We start from the raw sequence: 18,647 nt of genomic DNA, 5'->3' as shown, positions 1-18,647 counted from the left end.
AGGCCAGCTGGCCCCATGGAGACCGGGCCCAGAGCAGTGGCTTTGGTGTGTTTCTCATACGTGTCATTGTGTGGTAGGTTTATGGCCAAGATTTTCAAAAATGGAGTCTAAAGAGAGTCTCCAAAATGCCCATTTAGGCTCCTAAATAAGGGCTTGTCTGCACGGTGCCTTTGCACTAGAAGGGAGTAGACTTTAGTGGACAGTAGTGTGTTGTACACTAGCTGGCCCATGTAGACCTTGCTGGCACACATTAAAAGTTCTCTAGTGCATATTAATGTCGTCCCATTTCAAACAGTTCTCCATTAACACGCACCGGGGAACTTTTAATGTATGCCAGCAAGGTCCACATGAGCCAGTCAGTGTGCAACATGCTGGCGAGCACTAGAATTTAACCTCTCTAGTGCAGAGTAATGCAGTGTTGACAAGCCCCAAGTGGGCCGATTTTCACAAGCAGTGAACACCCTGTAGCTTCCAGTTGACTTCCAGGGGAGTTCCTGGATTCTCAGTTCTTTTCATTTGTTTTAGGAGTGGAATTTTCATAAGTGCGCAGTGTTGCTCCAACTGTCCCCATTGGTAAAACTCTCTTCAACTTCAATCGGAGCAGAGCAAGGCCGCTACCGAGAACTTTTGAACATCCAACATAAAATAAGGATTTAGAGTTCTAATTGTAGGCTCCTATTTTTTGGAAATCTTGGCTTACTTTTTACTGGAACTGGGCAAACATTACCCCCACCAACCCCATCCCAGAACATGTGCTTAGATTTGTAAACAAATTCCCTTTTCAGTGTTCTCCTGGCAATTCTTTTCCTTGCAGAAGTTCTGGCCCGATAGCTTTGTTACACTCATTTTGCACTGGTGGTAATGGAGAATCAGCCCTTAATAATCAGAACATATAAATACCCCCAGAGGTGATTTTAGGTTGAAATCAGAGCCTCAGTCATAACCACAAGCCATGGCTCTTCTTGCGATGTTTCCAGTTTGACTATAACTAGGAAGTGGCCAGAATATCACGAGAGACATTTCCCGTACGAGATTTCTAGACCAAGAAGGTTCAGATAGATTTTGATTAGCTTTTCTGAACTCACTGAAGTTTGCCCATCACTAAGTTAGACAACAGTTCTTCTGTTTAACAGACCGAGTTGGACCCATGCTGTGTAGTAAGCAGTTTCTTATCAGGGCCAAACAGACAAAATGTCCCTAAACTCATTTAGATGCAATCCATTTGTGTCACTCAGTAACGGCCGTGAAAGATAAGGAGATCCTTCTTTATGAATTCTGCCTGTTGGAAATTAACAAACTCTCTAAAATGACGATTCATCAGAAGCGATATGTGGCAGAATTCATTCTCACCAAGAGAAGAAATTGAAACTCCCGTCCTTTCATTCCCTCGGTATTCCCCAGAGCCTCCTCTATAGAATGAGCTTAGTTTAATCCTTCCACTGTTAAGTGTAGCCTGCATGAAACTACATGAGAATTTAAGATGAGGAAGGAGTATCCTATTAGCTACACTGCAGGTTCCTTTAAGTAATTTAGGTTAGATGAGTTTCCTTCAATTATTCCCCTTAGCAGATTGTTATTTAGAACAAGGTGGGGAAGCCAGTGGCTTTTGCTATTGTGCCCGCATGATTGTACAGCAGTAATTGGATTAGCAGATGGTGGATCATCAGAGCTATTTAATTATACCATAGAAGCTGTAGTATGGGTAGGAGATAATGAGCCATGGGTTTATAGGCACTAGGCAGACATGTGCCCTGTATGGCTTGGGTTATGTTCAGAGGTGAAGCTGAATGCATGTAACTGAGTTTAAGGAAATCTGTAGCATGGAACCAAAGACCTGCTTCTGACAAGGTTCATGGCCTAGGCTTGTAGGCAGTTTGGATAAGCTGTAATCATGGCATTGAGCTCCCCAACTCATAGCACATAGGCCATGGGCCTGCTATGGTTGGGAGGATGGCTTAGTGGATAGGGTACTAGCCTAGGACTCCAGCAGACCTGGGTTCAACTCTTAGCTTAACTGCAGACTCCTTGTATGACCTTGGGCAAGGAAAAACTCCCCTAGACTTTAATGGACCTTTCATCTATGCTGTGCTTCCGTTCCCCATTTGTGTGTGACTGGGATAATACTTCACATGGGTGTTGTGTTAAAATTGGTTAATGCTTGTGAGATCCTACCTTAAGGAGGGGCATGTAAGCTCCTAGATAGACTGGACAGTCTACACTGTAATTAAAAACCCACATCTGGCCATGCCAGCTGGGTTTGGGCCAAGGGGCTGTTTAACTGCAGTGTAGACATTCGTGCTCAGGCTAGAGTCTGGATTCGAGGGTCCCAGAGCTCAGGCTGCAGCTTGAGCCCAAACATCTACTCCACAATTAAACAACCCTGAGTTAGCTGGCACGGGCCAGTGGCGGGTGTCTAATTGCAGTGTAGATATACACCCAGTCTGCTGCTCTCTCCACCCAGGGTGCTCTGCAGCCCCACAAATCCAGTGTGTGTCAACTATTACTCTCCTTGCACCTACCCAGGCTGTAGGGCGATGTCCTCCCTCTTGGCTTGAGGCGCACTGGATGAAGCTCGCTTGTAGGCCTAGTAACACTTCTCCTGAACGAGCTCGCAGGTGAGGTTACTACTGAATGCTGACAGGTGATTTCCCTCTGCTCTCTGTCCAAGCAGCTGCTTGCCTCCAAAGAATGCTGGCCTCTGCCAGCTATGAAGAACTGAGGAGTGTGTCTTTAATCTCAGATCCCCGTGCATGGTGGTCTGCCTACTGCTGGAGTTCCCAGCTGGCCTCCCACACAGCCTGAACCAATGTCTTTTTCACCGCTTGCTTGCACCGCAACTACGTACACAGGTGCACTTATGTACTGCATCCAGTTTTGGTCCCCCCCCCACTACAGAAGGGATGTGGACGAATGGGAGAGAGTCCAGCGGAGAGTCATGAAAATGATTAGGGGGCTGGAGCACATGACTTACGAGGAGAGGCTGAGGGAACTGGGGTTATTTAGTCTGCAGAAGAGAAGAGTGAGGGGGGATTTGATAGCAGCCTTCAATTACCTGAAGGGGGGTTCCAAAGAGGATGGAGCTCGGCTGTTCTCAGTGGTGGCAGATGACAGAACAAGAAGCAATGGTCTCAAGTTGCAGTGGGGGAGGTCTAGGTTGGATATTAGGAAACACTGTTTCACTGGGAGGGTGGTGAAGCACTGGATGGGTTACCTAGGGAGGTGGTGGAATCTCCATCCTTAGAGGTTTTTAAGGTCCAGCTTGACAAAGTCCTGGCTGGGATGATTTAGTGGAGGTTGGTCCTGCTTTGAGCGGGGCATTGGACTAGATGACATCCTGAGGTCTCTTCTAACCCTAATCTATGATTCTATGCCTTGCATCTCTCCTTCAGCAAGCTCCTTGCTCCTAACATTGTCCATCTCAGGAAGAGATGGCTTAAGCCAGGCTGTGCATGTTTCCATCCCATGTCCATCACCAATATTTGGGGGTTTGTCTCCCGCCTTGATTGATCAACCTTCTTGCTGTAGGATGTGTGATGCTCTGCAACCCCTCCCCCCAGTAATATTTACTCTTACCCATCACTGCTGCACTGATTAGCTGTTTCTAAGAAGAGACCCTGTCTCTGCTGTTCCCTCTTCACTGCCAGAATCCTTTTTGTTTGTTTATGGCTCCTTTGCCTTTCCTCTTAAGGCTGTCAGGACAAATGAGTGTCTCACTCTTAACTTGGCATAAACTGGTAATTGAGCGTGATTTGGGGCAAGGAGACACATTGATGCATTTACACTTTCTGGCCCATCTTGGAGCAGAGTAGTTTATTCTCTCTCTTTCACTTGGTTGCTGATTAAAGGTTTAAACAATGAAATAATCTATTGTTCTTTTAGGGTTAGTGGCTGAAGCGCAGAGAAACAGCCGCCAGAAGAGACGAGTCACAAATCTGACTTCACATTGCCTCGCTCTGAAATGCATAAATTGATGTGTGAATTAATTTCCAGCTAGTTTGACATTGTCCCAGGGTGATTCTCTGTGATATTCTGCACCAGGGAATGTGGCAAGCCATCTTCCTTAATTAATAAAGTACAACGCTTTACCCATAAGCATATGGGCTCATCTTGCAACTTATCCTATACATTCCATCTGTGCCAAGTGGCATGCTGGCATCCCCTCTTTGGACAATTTAAGCTTTATTTTTATTCCTATACCACTGCACTAATTTATTAAATGATGTTCCCACTCCAAAGCTTTTCAGGGACACCCTGCTCTGTCTTGGACTCGGTTAGTAGCTGGATCACTGAGCCTTAGCGTACCAGCCATGTTCTATTTGCAATCAGAAAATGTTCCAACAAATGAAGGGAATTAAACACACAGGCAAGGGAGCATCTTTAGATGACTGTATTCTAAAGTGCAGTGGATCTGATTTGGAATGCTTTGTGCCAAACTAAAAAACCTGTTGGATTTAATGAGCTTTCCAAATATTCCTTTGCATGGAGAGAAAGTAGAGACTGAGTTGAATCCCTGGATGTAGAGCGAGGACGGATGGAATTATAGTTATGTACTTAGAGCACACAACATTTGCTGCACTATTCTAAACTGTTCTGAAACAAGGGTTGCTTATGGTTCCTGAATAGCCAGGGTAGTAATGGTACAGCAATTCCACTTCTACAGGGCCTTTCAAATGAGGATTCCATGAGCTTTACAAACATTAACTAAATGGGCCTCATAACAGTACATTAAGCATTATGCTCGTTTTAGTGATGGACCAGCTGAGCCACAGAAAGGTGGCCTACAGTCCCTCAATAAATCCATGCTGTAGCTGGTAATCGATCCGAAAAATCTGGGCTTGAGCTCTGCTGTTGACTGCAAGGTAAAGTTGGTTGAAAAATGGTATTTCCTCAACAACAACAAAAATCAAATATTTCTCTTTTCTTTGAAATTTTCCATGGAAATGTCCAGTTTTTCTATGAAATAAAACAAATATGAGTTCAATTTTGAAATGGTTTAGTTTGTTTGTCTGTTTCATTTTGGTTTCCAGAAATCCAAAAGCCCTCTCTGTTTTTTTGTTGTTTTTTTCCCCCAAAGGGAGAGAAAGGGGGGTTGAGGAGAAATGAAGAATGAAAACCATTCGTTTTCATTTTTCAAAAAGTGAACTGAAACCAACATTTTAATGTATTGAAAATTTAGACGGCAACACAAATTTCCTGCAAAAATTCCCCTTTCCTTTCTCCGGCCTGAGCCTGAATGTCTCCACCACATTTAAACATCCCCTTAGCCCGAGTCTGGGCCAGCTGTGGGTTTTTAATTGCAGTGTAGACATACCTGCTGAGGCTTCCTTGTTCTAGTGGATGAATCCATCTGGGTTGGCTTTTAAATGACCCCAGTCCAACCTCTCCCTCAACACCTAGGAGCAGCAGACCAAATGGGAGTGAAAAAACAGATTAGCTTGTCTATAAAGTAAGCTTTATAAATTTGTTAGTCTCTAAGGTGCCACAAGTACTCCTTTTCTTTTTGTGAATTCACACAGCGAGCAGATCTGTCCATTAAGAGTCTGCCATGTTCCCTTAGCACTAGAGCTCATTGAAAAATGAACATTTTTGACAAAAAAGGGTCATATTTTTCACAAAAAGTTTTGTTAAAAATTGCCCATTTTTTGGCCAAATATAGAGCTGGTCAGAAAACTTTGACTTTTAGAATTTTTTCAAGGGAAAAGTGAAAATTTTTTCACAAAAATCTTGATCTCTCTAATCTGTCTGTTACTGTCATCCATCACTGTAATGTCAGAGGCCCAGACCCTCAAACATATTTAAGCTTCTAACTCTCTATGAAAGCAATTGGCGTCAGGTGCCTTAGAGGATCTGGATTTAGCGGCTTCCATGCAAAATTGAAGTGCAATAGCAAAGTCCTTAGTGAACTTTTTATTAGCTCTCATCATAGTTTTAAAATGCTTGTGTGTTTGCAGTTCTTACTCCTCACCTGCAATCATCTCAGTCCATACTACAGCTGGGAAATTATGAGGCTACATCTACAAACCTGGTCCTTTAAAATACCTCCTGTGTTGGAAGAAGGGATTTTTCCCCTTCCTTTTTTACAAGAACTCAGTGATATTCGTCAGAATTCACCCTGCAGGTTAAGAAATATAAATGCAATGTAGGCAGGAGGAATTTGAAAGGGTGAAGACTGTAATCTATCCTGGTGACTGCAGATGGGAAATAAGCAGATAAATCATTATGAATATTTTCATGCAGTTTCTTAGTTCCCTGGTAATAAAGAATTAGGAAACTGAGGAAAAACACATCAGCAGATTTGTTTGGTAAGAGAACACTTCTCAGAGATTTCTTCGAATCGTCTACAGTCCTTTAAATTGCTGTTTAGTTTCTGTGAAGTACAGTGCCTTTTTCATTAATACTATGGGGAGAGAAAAACCCAGATTCCTTGGAAGCTTTGAACAAGCAAGCTCGTGTTGGCTCTGTTCAGATGTGAAAAAATTAGCTGAGTGTAGACACCTGACAACTTCCTGCCTTATCTTGCAGATTCACCGTCCTAGTGATTATTCCTGCAGACGTCCAGAATTGTAGAGTCTTAGAAATTAGAGCTTGAAGAAAACTATAAACCCGTTCCCTGGAGACGAATGCAAGATAGTTCCTTCCAGCATGTTCCCATGTGCTTTTTTCAAGCTTGATTTGAAATGCACCAAGTAATGGGGCTTCTGCCTTATCCTTTGGGAGACCATACCACAGTCTCACACTGTTACGAGAATGTCTCCTGTTATTCAGCCCCAGAGGGTAATGTCCTATTTTCTGTAGGCTAGAGCCTGTTATGGATCTGACTGAAGTTAATACTAGTAAACCATACAGAAGGTCCGATTTGACATTGCCTTGCCACATATGAAGTTATTTGCCCTTACGCAAAACATGCTACTAAATCAAAATGGTGGCACCGTGCAGCCACTGTGCAGATGTGTAGGTGGCGACACAAGGTGGTGTGGAGGAAGAGGCTCAGTTTGTGCTGGGGTTGGAGGTATAGTTCACCAGCTGGCCTGCAGTAAGATCTGTGTAGTCTAACATAGCAGGAAGTGTCTGGATTAGCACGTGGAGCAGCTTCACCCATGCCTGGCTGTGTCCGTGCGTCTGGTCCGTATCTTGGTCGGATTAGACACACATGCTGTCTGCCTTGTACCACCTGCAAATGTCTGAGTGTTTACTCGCTTCTGCGGCAGCATATTGTTCCAATATCAGCAGACCAATTGCCAACAGCCATTAATTTGATTGGGATTGTCTAAAAAATGGGATATGTTTCTCCCCTTCACCCCACACATGGTTGCACTATACATGTACATTTTTCCTTTTCCTTTGTAGTCCTAATCTACTGCAAAACATCCATCTGAGTAGTCCACATCCACTCCTCGTGTCCCTTTCCATTATCGGCGATTAGTTCCTCCACTCTGACATCACAGCCTACGCTGGCTGAGTTTCTAAGGCTGCATCTTGTCGAAGTCTCATTACCATTTTCACAATCTATTTCTTTTTAGACTAGTGCTGTGCCAAGGAACCTCAATGGTTCAGATACCAGGCAGATAACTGGCAAAACTCTCACCTGGCACCTGACTCCTAACCAGGGGGGTCACTGAGGTTTGCTGGCCTGGGCCACCGTTCCAAGCGCTCACGGCCTGATTTATGGAACTGATGCAAACTGAGGTGAAATTTGTTTTTGACTCCTGATGAGTTTCTGTTGACCCTGAGATACCCATGAAACTTAAGGGGAGAGCGGACTCCCAGAGACTGCAGCCGGAGGAAATATTCACGCAAACCCCTGCCCAGTGACAGTGGAGAGATTTGTGCTGTTCTGTGTTAGATTTTTCCTTGTGGATTCAAAAGCGGAAAGGGCATCGTTCCAATCTCTCTTCCTGCTTCTTCGATTTGTCTGCTTGACCTACCTTTTAGCTGCCTCTGTGCCTTCCTACCTGAGAAAACATTTTCTGATGTGACCCTTTTTAGTTAGCTAGCAGGCAAAATAAAGACGATGGGAGGTTGACCTTAAAGAAGTTCACCTTGAGCTTCTAAACCCAACGTTTGTCCAGCCAGTGACAAATCCTCTAGCATCTCTGAGTGCAGTGGATCACCTGCGTACAAGGCCCTCTCGTGGCATTTTGTGACATGACATGTCTGCAGAATAATAACTTTGAAAAGGTTGGGTTCAGAATGTGGTTGTGTACTCACCTGAGCTGCTTGCCCAACCCCACCAACTACCTAACAGTGTTCTGTGTACTGTAACTGTAGGAGGCCAATGAGGAACTGGATTTCCCACTTGCTTCATTCTCCACTATTAGCAGGTGCTGTCCTTTTCTAGAGTCCAGAAGATATTAGCTATGAGCGTGGTTGCTCAACCAAATGTCTCCAAATCTTATTAGTGTGGCCAGTGATATAGTAGCTGCACGGTAGCACTGGACATTGAGAAGTCTTGAGTTCTGTTCTTGACTCTGACTCCTTGTATCACTGTAGATAGGTCTCTTAACCCTCATGTGCCTCATGTCTGTAAAATGGGTATAATGATACATACCACACTGATCACTTCCATGGCATTTCGCCTGACGGACATGTGGCCTTTTAAATAGATACAGGCCAAGAAGGCAAGTTCTCCTCAGGCACATTTGAGGATTTGGTCCTCTGTTTCTTCATTCCGTGTGTCATATATATGACTTGTTTCACATTCTGGTCTGAACCATGTTGTACGTGCTCTGAGCACGGTTCATTTGGAAGCTTCTTGGGAGCAGAAGTTTAGAGAAAAGTGTGAAACTAAGAGGTTTAACAGCTGTGGCCCACCCTCACTCCCTGTCCCTTCAGGTCAGGGTTGAAATGTTAGCAAATAACCCAGTAAATGTGCATCCAAGCACAGTGCTCTGCCCTCTAGATACTGATAGGGAGATGGCTTTGGGTACTATCAGTCCTTCAGCCGTCAAGAACACTTAATTCAATACCCAAAGGAAACTACAGGGGAGTGAAGACTCTGGAAAGCCACGAGCTGCCAGGGCTGAAAAGAAAAAAAGCAACCACCATGTCCCTTCTAATGGGATTTTAAGTCAGTTTGAGTTATTAATTGGCTAATAATCCTGATCCATCTGCAATACTAGCTGCAGGCTCCCAGTTCTGAAGCCTGCATAAGCGGCAGTCAGGAATGTGACCTTTACCATCATTTCTGGCTGCAGCCTCTTTCCCCAGCTCTTTTTCAGATGGGTTGCGATAAATGAGCAAAGCAGGGTAGGACGACTAGCCCTGGTGGAAGTGCCCCTCTGGGGTTAAAGGGCATTGCTGGTTCTTAACCTGTAGCACCAATTCTCTGTGTGCACAAGGCATGGACCGGAGCTACGCCTAGAGCAGGATGTAGAAACGCTTGCCAGGAATACAAAGGTGGGGTACGCTATCATTCTTCCAAGCCAGGCTCTTGCTTTTGAGTTTAATTAAATCCTCCTCCTCTCTGTATGCATCTGAAAGGCAGAAGGCCATTGGCTCAAGAGCATTGGAAACCCTGCATTGTGGGTCACACCAGGTTCCATAGAACTACACTGGTAGAAGGTAGGTCACGGGATACGGAAACCTGTCTAGGCTCTAGTTCCCCAGCCCAGGTATGATAGGTAGAGAGAAAAGAAATGGACGATAAGGGAAACAAACAGGTGCCTGCAGATGCTGTTGATGTGGCATTTCTTTCATTGCCAGACCCGAGCCTCTCCTTCAGACAGACCAGGGCATGGGAGGAGAGCGGGGGAGCCATTTTATACATGCCGAAAAAGGAAAATGTTGTGATGAACGGCTCGGGGTGGGTGGGGGTGGGTGAGAGAGAGAGAGAATCTACTGCTCTCTACTGGGTGGAATTAGAACTGCTTGGTGGTGCGTCACAGGTCCTACATTGCTCTCAGCTAGTGGCGATTCCCCTCTTGTCAGGAGCTAGTATTTTCGGAGCCGGAGGATGTAGGTTCTATCCCTGCTGTGTCCGTGGAGTTCTGAGCGTCCAAGCTACACAGTACAGGTGACAACTGCCAAGCTCAACAGTCCATGGGTTTGTGACAAATTTGTTACACTGTTGGCTTAAAGCTTCTCCAAAAAAATGAGCGGAGACCATTTGGTGGAAATACCAGCACTCATGAACTGGCACCACCGCAGAGCTGTAACAGCTGCCTTGCCATTGGGAACATACTCAGGGAAACCATCAAAATGGTATGGACTCTGTCAACTTTTGCTGCCATCAGCGGTTTTGAGGCAAGAGGAGGACTTGGGTTCGGGGTGGGCGGATAGGGATGATGTATGCCTGGATTTCCCACGGGAGCGCGGCTCTCCTGTTGAGTTTTTGTTACCCTCTCGCAGACACTGTGTGTGGGCGGGGGTCTCACAATTTCAGGGTTGCCTGGCATCGCTTCAGGAGCGTTTGAGTTTGCAGCATGGCTTTAAAGGAATGGATGGATAATTAGGAGCTGCTGTACCAACTGCTCTTTTTTGTTGTTATGAATAGAACCATCAGAGATGTCAAAGCTAATTAAGGAAACAACTAGATCCCATATAATAGCAAATCCAGGAGAGACTGGCATGTTTCAGAAGACTTGTTCTTCTCTGGCGCTAGTGTAATGTGCATTATAACTCCACTTGGGGCACTCCCCAGCTGTCAGTGGGTATAATCAGTGTTATGTTTTAGGAATGATCAGATTCTGCTAACTCAGGTTTTATCCTTTTAAAATACATAAAATTCTACTGAGCCTTCAGAAATTAGCCCTATGTTTTCTGTATAGAGATCAGAGTCATAGGTGAGCCGGCCCTTTAAAGGGGTGGGGCTCAGCTGCACTTGGGTCAGGCTCAGCCCACCTCCCCAGGTGAAGGGAATGAGTCATGTGGTGGAAGCTGGAGACTCAGAACCAAACCTGTTGGGAGAAAGGGATGGCAGCCTGAGTTCACTCAGGGAATGTCTCAGAGGAGTAGGAGGGCTCTGTGACTAGAGACGCTATTCTTAGCTCCCAGGCGGAAGGCCTGGAGAATACAGCAGCCAGCTAAGAAGGCTGGAGTTCAGAGAGGAGGCCAGCTGGGAGGCAGGAAGTTGACAGCTCTCCAGACCTCCCAGGCAGATGGCCAGGGAGAGTGACCTGCAGGGAGCAGGAAGCTGTTGGATGAGAAGCCCTGATAAAGAATTGTTAGCCTGAAGGAAGATCTATTATTAAGGGGAAACTGAGACAGGGCCTGATGCCAGATAAGGTAAGTGCTTCTACAATCACTAATACCTTGGGTAAAGGTGTGATGCACAGGTATATTGGGAAAAGCATTATCTGTATTTCTTGGCCATAGTGACATGCCATAGGGGAGGGTTACAGAAGCTTGCTACCCTCTGTTATGAGATCAGGGGCTGAATTCACTGACTCCTGCTACAGTAGCTCTTGACCTCCATGCCGCAGATACAATTTGAGATGTTATTGCAAACCTATGTGAAATTACCGCTTGAATGATATATAGCACAATCGTCAGCTCTTGGGGCCAGATCCTCAGCTACTGTAAGTCAGCATAGTGCCACTGAAGTAAATGGAGATGCGCAAGCCTTATACCAGCTGCGGGATCTGGCTCTTCATTGTCTAGAAGGCGTTCAAGTCTGATTGCTCATGACTTTGTTCCCTAAACCATAAGCACATTCTAGGCCAAAAACTACAATACAAGAACATCAAGGTAGCTAAGTGGAGCAATCGGTGGTCAGGAAATGACACTGCTAAGGTTGCATGTGCCAGCTAGAGAGAAAGGTGCAGAAAAGTTTTGAAAGTTCTTTTGCTGATGTCTTGACAGATTTCAACCACTCTAAGTTTGTCTAAAAAACCCAGATTTTTGCAAAAAAGAAAAAATCACATTTTGGGGGTTAAAATTTCAATTTTTTCCCACCATCTCTTGTGTAACCTTAACTCTGCACCAATGTGTGTCGCATTTTGATACAGTGCTTAATTATATGATCACACAAGGCTAAAATCTGATAGGTGCACTTAGTACCTTACTTCTCAAATAGTCCTATTGAAATCAATGGTGCTGCTTGAGAAAATAATTAATGTGAGGAGGGTGGTGAAAATCTCTCTCTATATATATGTAACCCTTCTGCCCATCAGAGTTGGCAGCAACAAGGGCCAGGTTCAGTATCTAGGGGTTCCATTCCAATAACACAATGCAAAACCGGCTCGAGCCCCCACCCAGTGACCTGGGACAAATATATATCACCCCCGCTGGGCGCCTCTAAGAGGCAATACTTCCCCTCTCGCAAGCACAGAGTCTGAGTGTAGCAAAAATCTTTTAATAACAGAGAGAAACAATGTGGCATTATGTTGGGGAAGCACCACCAACAGGATTCATAACACAACCCATGAGCAAAAAACCCACCCCAAGCAAATTGGGGCACATCCTTTCCCTTTGGTTCTTGAGTCCAGCAACCCAAAGTCACCCAAAGTCCCACAAGTCCAACAACCCAAAAGCCTCTGTCCCTGGTCAGTGCAGCACCAGAGTTTGAAAGTTTATCTGCAGAGTTTTACCTCCCAACCTGGGAGGAGATGGCGGCCGGGGGGGGAGGAGTTTAAGGGGCTCCTTACGTGGTCCAAAGCCAAGTGCCCCACCTCTCCATGGGGCTCTGCTCTGCTCCACCAGCCGTCCCACGAATCACTCCATTCTGCAAGCTGCCCCCATGAGCTGCTCCAGGCATCCCACAAACTGCTCCACTCCACCAGCTGCTCTGCTCTGCCCTGCCAGCTGTCCCGCAAACTGCTCCTCAATATATCTTCAGGCTCCCCCCACTACTTAACACAACACTCAGTGATTTCAGCTCTTTGTAAGTTTAACTGTTTTGTGATTTCAGCTTATAGTAGGGGAACCTCAGTGCTGGTGCACTATTGGCCCATGGAATCAAAATTAGCTCCAATATTCCACAGTAGAGAGAGGAGACGGTGCAATTAGCATGTAAGGCCCCCACTAACCAGTCCATACCACCAGATACTAATACCTATACCCAATCTCTCTCCATTCAGTGAGTTTTGGAACCCATGTCCCTTGCCTAGCGAGTGCTACTTAGTTGATGGAGAGTCCCTCCATCATAACAAAAGGCCAAGTACAGTTCCACTGTCCTTGATTCCCATAATCAGGGTAATAACAATTTATTCTTCCTGCCCCAATAACAGAGAAACTGGGGATCCCACAACAGCTAAAGTGACCATTTGGGCAGCTATGGACTCATGATAGATTGGGTGGGTGTGCCTATGCAAATGAGATCAGCCCCTGAAGTTCTTTTCTACAACTTGCCACAACTCACCACCAGATGTCAGGGTGGAGCTCATCCTGACTCTGCTTACATATATATATATATATATATAGTTTGCCTCAAGACCACATGTTCTGAATGGAGCTGAAATTGACATGGCTGCTTTTGTTTACAAACAGTGACAAATTCATCTATTGCAGCTCCATATTAGGTCTTATAACATAATTGCTTCTGCACCACCAACGCTGATCAGCATCTAACCAACTGTGGGAATATGTGAGTTCATAGGTGCTGGAACTGGGGGTGATGCCATAACCCCTGGCTTGAAGTGGTTTCCATCATATGCAGGGTTTACAGCAGTGGTGGGCAACCTGTTGCCCATGGACCGCATGCGGCCTGTCAGGGTAATCTGCTGGCGGGCTGCCAGACAGTTCTTTACATTTACATGGCCGCCTGCAGGTCCCAGTGGCTGCAGTTCGCCATTCCCGGCTAATGGGAGCTGCAGGAAGCTGTGGCCATCTTGGGCCCATCCCTGTGTGAAGTGTAGGCTTTGATATAACGGATCAGAATGAAGGTCCATGCAGGTGGGTGCCCTGGCCTCCAGCAGTAGCCAGCATCCTTCTGCCTCAGATGAAGGCATGAAAACCCTGAGGCACGTAACCAATTGTGAGTGCTTTGCACTCCAGAGGAAGGTCCTCTCTGACTTTTGTGGTGATCAGTGCACACTCCAAAGGATGAGAGATGATCACCCTTGTCTTAGACTCTAAGGGAATGTCTGCACTGGAGCTGGCTGGTGTAATTTCCAGCTCAGGGTGATCGAGCTAGTGTGCTAAAACCAGATGTGGTGCCATGGTGGTGCGAGCGGCATGCAGGGCTCGCCACCTGAGTATGTGCCCAGAGTCTCGATGGGATCATCCTTGGGACAGCTAGCTCCTCCCAACACTTGTGCCATCTCTGCTACACTTCTGTTTTTCGCGGGGTAGCTCAGTGGGAGCTAGTGCATGTGAGTCTCCGTGAGCTGGGAACTATGCCTTCCAGCTCCTATGCAGACAGACTCGACATGGTTCCTGCGGCTTGCTGCTTATGTGGAGTCTTCATGTGTTCAATCTACTTGTGCTCCAAGGTGGCCTGTTATAATGGGGGCGATGGCAGCTGCTTTGGCATTACCGGCCCTCTTCACATGCGGTCACAGCTTTTAATCTCACTGGTCGCCTTCTCTTTCCTTCTCTTCCCCAGGTCCGTAATGGGTTTGGATAAGGAGCCTGACCTTGTGCACATGGAAGCCCGGACAGCTGATGGACGTGAGTGCTTGAGCCCACTGCTGATAATAAGTGTCATTATCAATTACGTTCCATGAATAACATAGGGGAAAATTCACCAGCATCATGCTGGATGACTTCTTTGCAACTGCAGAGTGGCACAAAGCAGCTGGACTGTGTCGGTAAATCTGGCTCATAATGGATAACAACATGTTACAAATTGCTTATAATCCTACTTGTCTCTGAGAACTGGATCCCCATATAAATTCACAAAGGAACCCTTCCCCCCACCAAAACACACTCGCACTCAGTGGATCTTTTCTGTTTGTGCAGTGCTCAAACAGCCTTGCCAGCCTCAGCAGGTGCAGTGCTCGCACTCTGACTTAAAGAGGAAAACAATAATCACTTACCTCCATCATTGAAATGCATCCAGCCACTTCTGGAGTGGACTGGATTCGTGCATAATTAATTGCTAACCAGGTGGATAGGCTGTATTGCAAACAAGTAAAGTTACATTTCCATAGCATTTTTCTTTCATAAGGATCTCCCAAAGGCTTTACAAATCATGTCCAGGAATCACAGTGCTGCAATGCAACCACCTCTGGGGTGGAGCTTGGCAGCTGCTTAACAGCTCAGTGCAATGCTATGCAACAAATAGAATGCTGTGTCCCTTTGGCGGGTGGAGGGATTAGAAAGGCAGACTGTATAGGAAGGAGTGTACTACCCCTTTTAGGGACAGCCAGGAGCTCACAAGCGAAACAGCTTGGGTGTAATCAAAGAGGCTCCATGCGGTGCCCTAGGGCTGGCATGTTTAAACTGGAGCAGGAAGCTGGACGGGGGACTAGACGCTGTGTAGGCTGTAATGGGCTATCTCAGGCTCCAGAGACTAGCCTGACCATGCTTCGAGACTTGGTTTGTGGACTTTAAGTCTGGGAGCCCTGAAACAGAGTCCTGAGTGATGGCTTCATGAACTCTTGTTACGTTGTGCCTTTCCCAACACTTTGCTAAAGGGGACATACTTTTTGTTAGTTTGGTTTTGGCTTCCTCTGGTCCAGATCCTTTTACAGTCAACTTACTGACACCCCACATGGAGAAATTAAGATGGACAGACCAGCAGTGCTCCAGGCCACAAGGGGGCACGTGGGGACAGCACACACCTTTTGCAGCAATTACTGTGGGGTGGTGGATGGGGAATTCAGCCCCCAAGGTCCACTCAGAGAGGGTTCCTTTGGAAGTGGTTGATTTGGGCAGGCTTTTTCAGGGGGAACGGGAGTTACATTTTGTTGGATGAAGACCCTGTTACATTTTAATGTGCTACACTACAGGTCTCATGCTGTTTAAATCCACTGTCATTTCCTTAAAGCGACACTTCTTCTGAAACTTCCCGCTGGCGTCGCTCTGCCCTTCAGCAGGGAGATCGGTACCATCCCCTTCCGAAAAAATCACCAGGCAATAAAAGCTCCACATCAACAATACAGTAAAATGGGGCAGCAAGCTGGTGAAGCAGCCAGGTTCTCTCTTTTGTGCATTTTCTATTGCACACACAGATAGAAGTGTGTGTGGGGGGGGAATCAAACTCCTAATGGAGCATGGATTCAAACTCACTCTAAGCTTGCTTACCCAGCAATTTGGACACCGCGTGTTGGGGAAGTAGGTGTCCTCATGTCTCTGTTGCGCTGTAGACAGTGATCTTCCGCCACGTCTTGCTTTCTTGCTTTATTTGTAATGTAGAAATTCAGCATTTTGAGCTTGGCCATCGATGGTATTGAATACTCTCCAGCGAGACAGGCTTGAACAGCAGAGCCAGCAAAATGGGGCCATGGCAAACAGCAGTCCCCAAGAACTGCAGGCGTTATCAGGAGATAAAGGGTTATGATGGGAGTTCTTCTCGTGGGTCCCAATGGGGGATGGTGGGTAAGGCTATCCAAAGCCGCGTTCTCCCCCAGCGGAGCCCATTACAAAGGCGGCTGTGTGGCTGTAAGTGTGATTTTTAATGTTAGCTTGTGTGTTTAATAGCCATGGACTTCCCAGCAATTGCACTCCAGGGAAACAATACAATCTCCATCTAGACTACATGGCAGAGCCTCTGTTGGTGTGAGCTGGCTTAGGGCCACTTATCCTGGAATGTCTGGGTGACATTCCCTATCCAGCATGATGCAGAAGGCAGGTTAGGTGATCCCAGTGTTCCCTTCTGTGAAGACAGTGGAGCTACACTGATTTGCCCCAGGTGCCGATCTAATGCTAGAGCTGCAACCAAGTGAGTGAAAATACAGTTGTGTCCTGGCCCAGCTACAGCCTGGTTAAATGTGTAATGTGGACGGGAGTGGTTCTAGGAACGTGGCTAAGATCTCCTGCATTCTACCCATGGAAATGAGACACGGGACATCTGCTGAGGATGGTGTTATGAGGCAGATGAGAGATCTAGGGTCTCTCTGTGGCTCTGCCACTGATCTGCTGTGTGACCTGGGTCAAGACATCTTCCTGCTGTTTCCGCTCCCACCTTTTGTCTCTCTTGTCTATGTAAAGTGTCAGACCTGTGACACAAGGACTGTCTATCACCGTGTTCAGTCTCTGTAAATGTTCATGAGGTTCTGTGAATGATAGGCCTGGTTGATTCCAAGCCTGTCCACCTCTAGAGCACCGTGCAAGAACGCTTTCTCTGTGGAGACCTTTGTAGAGCTTCTTGTAGATGCGGAGTGGCTCAGGGATCCTCTTCTGAGAGACAAACCCATAGGAGATGTTATGTGTATTACCATAGTACCTAGGCGTCCAAGTCCCGGATTGGGATCTCTTTGCGCTAGGCGCTGTACAAATACAGAATGAAAAGGCAGTCCCTGCCCCAAGGAACTGAAGCAGGGTGGGGGGATGAGTTTAGGTGAGACCTCCTTGCTGTACTTCTGTGTATAGCACCCCAGTTCCGCTAGACCAACTCCTTGATGAAATCAGGGCCTGACGAAATTCATGCTAGGGCAGGTATGGAACAAGCTGAAGCAACCTCAGACCTGTTAGCAATGATCTTTGAGAACTCATGGAGGATGGGTGAGGTTGCAGAGAACTGGGGAAGGGCAAACATGGTACCGATCCTTAAAAAAGGGGGAACAAAGAGGACCCAGGGAATTACAGACCAGCCCTTCTAACTTTGTACCAGGAAAGATACTGGAACAAATTATTAAACAATCAATTTGTAAGCCCCCCGAGGATCATAGGATTATAAATAAGAGCCAGCGTGGATTTGTCAAGAACAAATCATGCCAAAGCACTCTAATTTTCTTCTTTGACACGACTACTGGTCTAGTGGGTAGGGGGGAGAAGTGGACTTGATATAATCATCTTGATTTTACTCAGGCTTTTAACACAGTCCCACATGACATTCTCATAAGCGAACTAGGAAACTGTGGGGTAGATGAAATTACTGTGAGGTGGGTGCAAATGGGGTTGAAAGACCCTGCTCAGAGAGTAGTTGTCAATAGTTTGCTGTTAAACGGGGGGGATGTATTTACTGGGATCCGGCAGGGGTCTGTCCTGGTCCAGCGCCATTCGGTATTTTCATTCATGACTTGGTTAATGGAGTGGAGAGTATGGACATGAGATTTGCCAATGACATTAAATTGGGTGGGCTTTGTTAGCACTTTGGAGACAGGATTAGAATTCAGAGCGGCTTTGGCAAATTGGAGAATTGCTTAGCAAGATTGAATTCAATAAAGACAAGTGCAAAGTACTACACATAGGGAGGAAAAATCGAATGCACATCTACAAAATGGGGAGTAAGGCGGGGCGGCAGCGCTGCTGAAGAGGATCTGGGGGTTATGGGTGATCACAAACTGACTATGAGTCAACAATGGGATTGTGATGGGGTGTCCACTCCACACAAGCCCTGACCAGGTTCACGTGGGCCAGAAGGGGCCAATTAACCTTATATGTGGCACTTGGAGGGAAGCCAGGGACTGGTAAATACTAATGGCAGATGAAACTTCCCCAGCTGGGGGAAGAATTGGGGTAGGAGTATAAGCCAGGAAGTGAGAGCAGGAAGAGGCTTCAGGGAGCGGATCTGCAGTCAGTCCCTAGAGAAAAAGAGTGCTGGCGGGGACAAGGAGGAAAGCTAAGGGGAGATAGGCCCTGGGGTCCTGCCCTGAGCTAGGGAG

General features: G+C 46.4%; 1 protein-coding gene across 1 annotated transcript in view; it reads left to right on the top strand.

Annotated features, from left to right (window-relative positions):
- The window catches only part of LOC141991181 (VPS10 domain-containing receptor SorCS3-like), a 468,227-nt gene that overhangs the window by 317,805 nt on the left and 131,775 nt on the right, over nucleotides 1-18,647 (top strand). Inside the window, exon 6 of the mRNA XM_074959394.1 lies at nucleotides 14,483-14,547. Within this exon, the coding sequence (XP_074815495.1) occupies nucleotides 14,483-14,547 (65 nt within the window). The remainder of the gene's footprint in view (nucleotides 1-14,482; nucleotides 14,548-18,647) is intronic.

The sequence above is a fragment of the Natator depressus genome, chromosome 7, assembly GCF_965152275.1.
Source record: "Natator depressus isolate rNatDep1 chromosome 7, rNatDep2.hap1, whole genome shotgun sequence".
NCBI lineage: Eukaryota > Metazoa > Chordata > Testudines > Cheloniidae > Natator > Natator depressus.
This window is presented reverse-complemented; position numbering and strand designations above follow the sequence as displayed.